The sequence below is a fragment of the Pteropus vampyrus genome, unplaced genomic scaffold (genome assembly GCF_000151845.1).
Source record: "Pteropus vampyrus isolate Shadow unplaced genomic scaffold, Pvam_2.0 Scaffold170, whole genome shotgun sequence".
NCBI classification, from domain to species: Eukaryota; Metazoa; Chordata; class Mammalia; order Chiroptera; family Pteropodidae; genus Pteropus; species Pteropus vampyrus.
In genome coordinates, this window is record NW_011888951.1 from 1,769,989 (window position 1) to 1,772,263 (window position 2,275).

The 2,275-nt window shown below is 37.1% G+C and overlaps 1 protein-coding gene across 1 annotated transcript in view; it reads left to right on the plus strand.

Annotated features, from left to right (window-relative positions):
• Positions 1–2,275, plus strand: part of USP24 (ubiquitin specific peptidase 24) — a 98,343-nt gene that overhangs the window by 41,657 nt on the left and 54,411 nt on the right. Inside the window, exon 31 of the mRNA XM_023536810.1 lies at positions 943–1,040. Coding sequence (XP_023392578.1) covers positions 943–1,040 — 98 coding nt within the window. The remainder of the gene's footprint in view (positions 1–942; positions 1,041–2,275) is intronic.

The following is a 2,275-nucleotide window of genomic DNA, read 5'->3' on the forward strand; positions in this document are numbered from 1 at the left end:
TTTTTTTTTTTTTAATTTTAAATCATAACAACTAAATAAGCAATTCTTTCCTGAGTACTTGTTTTGTGCCAGTGCTAATATTAAGCATCTTAAGCTTTTGTTATTTCATTTAATCCAAACAGTTTTCTGGTAAAGGTAATTATTATCCTGATTTAGCTGATAAGACTGAAGCAAAAGGGAAACTTCCATGCCCAAGATCTGTCAGCTCTTCGGATGTAAAACCAGAACATGAACTAGATTTATAGGTTCTCCTACTATAGTTTAATTATTTATGTGAAGTAATTTTCTGCCGTACCAAAATATTCAGTTAAGCTTTCCTTTAGGTAGGCATTGCAGTGTTGTAAAGGGGGCATGGATATTAGAGTGAGACACATCTGGATTTGAATTCTAACCACGTGACCTTGGAAGGGAGGTCACTAAACCTCTTGAGTCACAGTCTTTACTTGTAAAGTACAATATATACTCCAGGCATAGTGAGATGAAGAGAGAATGTATGTTCAGTACCTCATCTTATGCCTAGTGCATTGTAGATGCTCAACAAATAGAAGTTAGAATCATTACTAGGGAGCTCATTTAGCATTTTTAGTAAATAGACTGTTTTATAAATGTTAGTTTATATACTTTTTCAAAAACATATCTAGCATATCACATAATGTATCTGCTCTTATCTAAACCTGAGAATCTGAGACATTCATGTTTGCTGGTTTCATGAAAAGAAGAACACATTAGCTTTCTTCAAAACAGAAAACTTTTCTTGCTAAGTAACTAGAATTCGGAAAGTGTAATTATTTTAATTGTGAAACTTCAGCCTCATACTTCTGGGGAGAAAGCCAGCATGCAGCATTTAAAGAGATTCTGACTCTAGTTGATTGTTTTACTTAGTAAAAGAGTAATTTCTGCTGGAAATGTTGGCGTGATTAATTGTGCTTATCTGTTTCCAAGGTTCTGAGCTCCAAACTTATGCCAACAGCTGATGATGACATGGCAAGAAATTGTGCAAAGTCCTTCTGTGAGAATTTCCTCAAAGCAGGAGGTTTGAGGTGAGAGTTTCAATATAATGTTACATGAATTGCAGAAAATGAGTATATTTTAATTAACTTCTCTGCCAAGCCTTGCTTATTCGTACAAGAAATTGCTTGAAGCATTATGAGACTTGTAATAAGAAAGAATGCTCTTTAAGTCTTTGGAATATTTTAATTCATTTTATGACTTTTGATTATTTGGGAAACTTAGAGAAGCATGTCTCTTGCCTTTCTGGTAGTGAGAGTAGTTCTCAGGAAGAGTAGAGGAGGGGAGGCTGGATCTATTTCTCTTGACTCTCACATCATTTGACAATACAGTGAATTTGATTCCCAGTAGTCCATGTTGTGCAAGGCATTCATTCTGAGGATGCAAAGATAAATTAGGTGTTATCCCTGCCAATGAGAGGCTTACAATTTAACAAAGAATAATGAAGTTATTGTAAGTATGAAAACAGAGACTTATAAATAGTGCTTTGGAGAAGTGGAGGTTAGGGGAGAAAGTAGTGGTTAAAATAATTAAATTTGGTCGGGGTCATAAGATTAGGAAGTGCTTCACAGAAAGTGACATTTGAGCTGGGAATTGAGGAATGAGTAGTCATTCTCTAGGTAAATTAGGAGGGAAAGGGCACTCTAAGCCAGAGATTAGGGTGGTGATGCAGATGAATGAAGCAAGAAGGTGCATGGCCTCTCTTGGGAACTACAGTTGCCTATAGCTATAGCAAAAGATAAAGGAGAGAAATCTGTAAGGAAGGGTCACACTAGGAATTTCAGCGTTATCTTGTAGATGATGGAAAAACAGGAGTTTTCTAAGCCAGGAATTAGCTCGGCTGCAGTGGAGAAGAATAGAAGTGGGAGAGACCGGAGGCAGGGAGAACTGTTAAGAGCTATAACAGTGGTCTAGAGAAGAGATGACAGGTTTCAAATTTAGGGCAGTGGCAGAATGACATTTATGAGGTAAAATAGGCAAGTCTTTATGCCTAAGTATAGGATAGGAACAGTTATAAAATGGCCCTATGATTTCTAGCTTGGGAGAGTGGGTAAATGATGTCTCTTCACCCTCATGGAGAATAAACATGGAAGGAGATGGAGGGAACAGAGGAAGTCAAGAGAAATGAATTTGCATACGAAGTCCCTGTGAGTCATGTGAAGTGGATTGTGTAGATATGATGCTCTCAAGAGAAGTGGAGAATGGCATTAGAGATTTGGGGGAGAAGTATCACTGTGTAAGTACAGCCATTAGGGCATAATCAGCT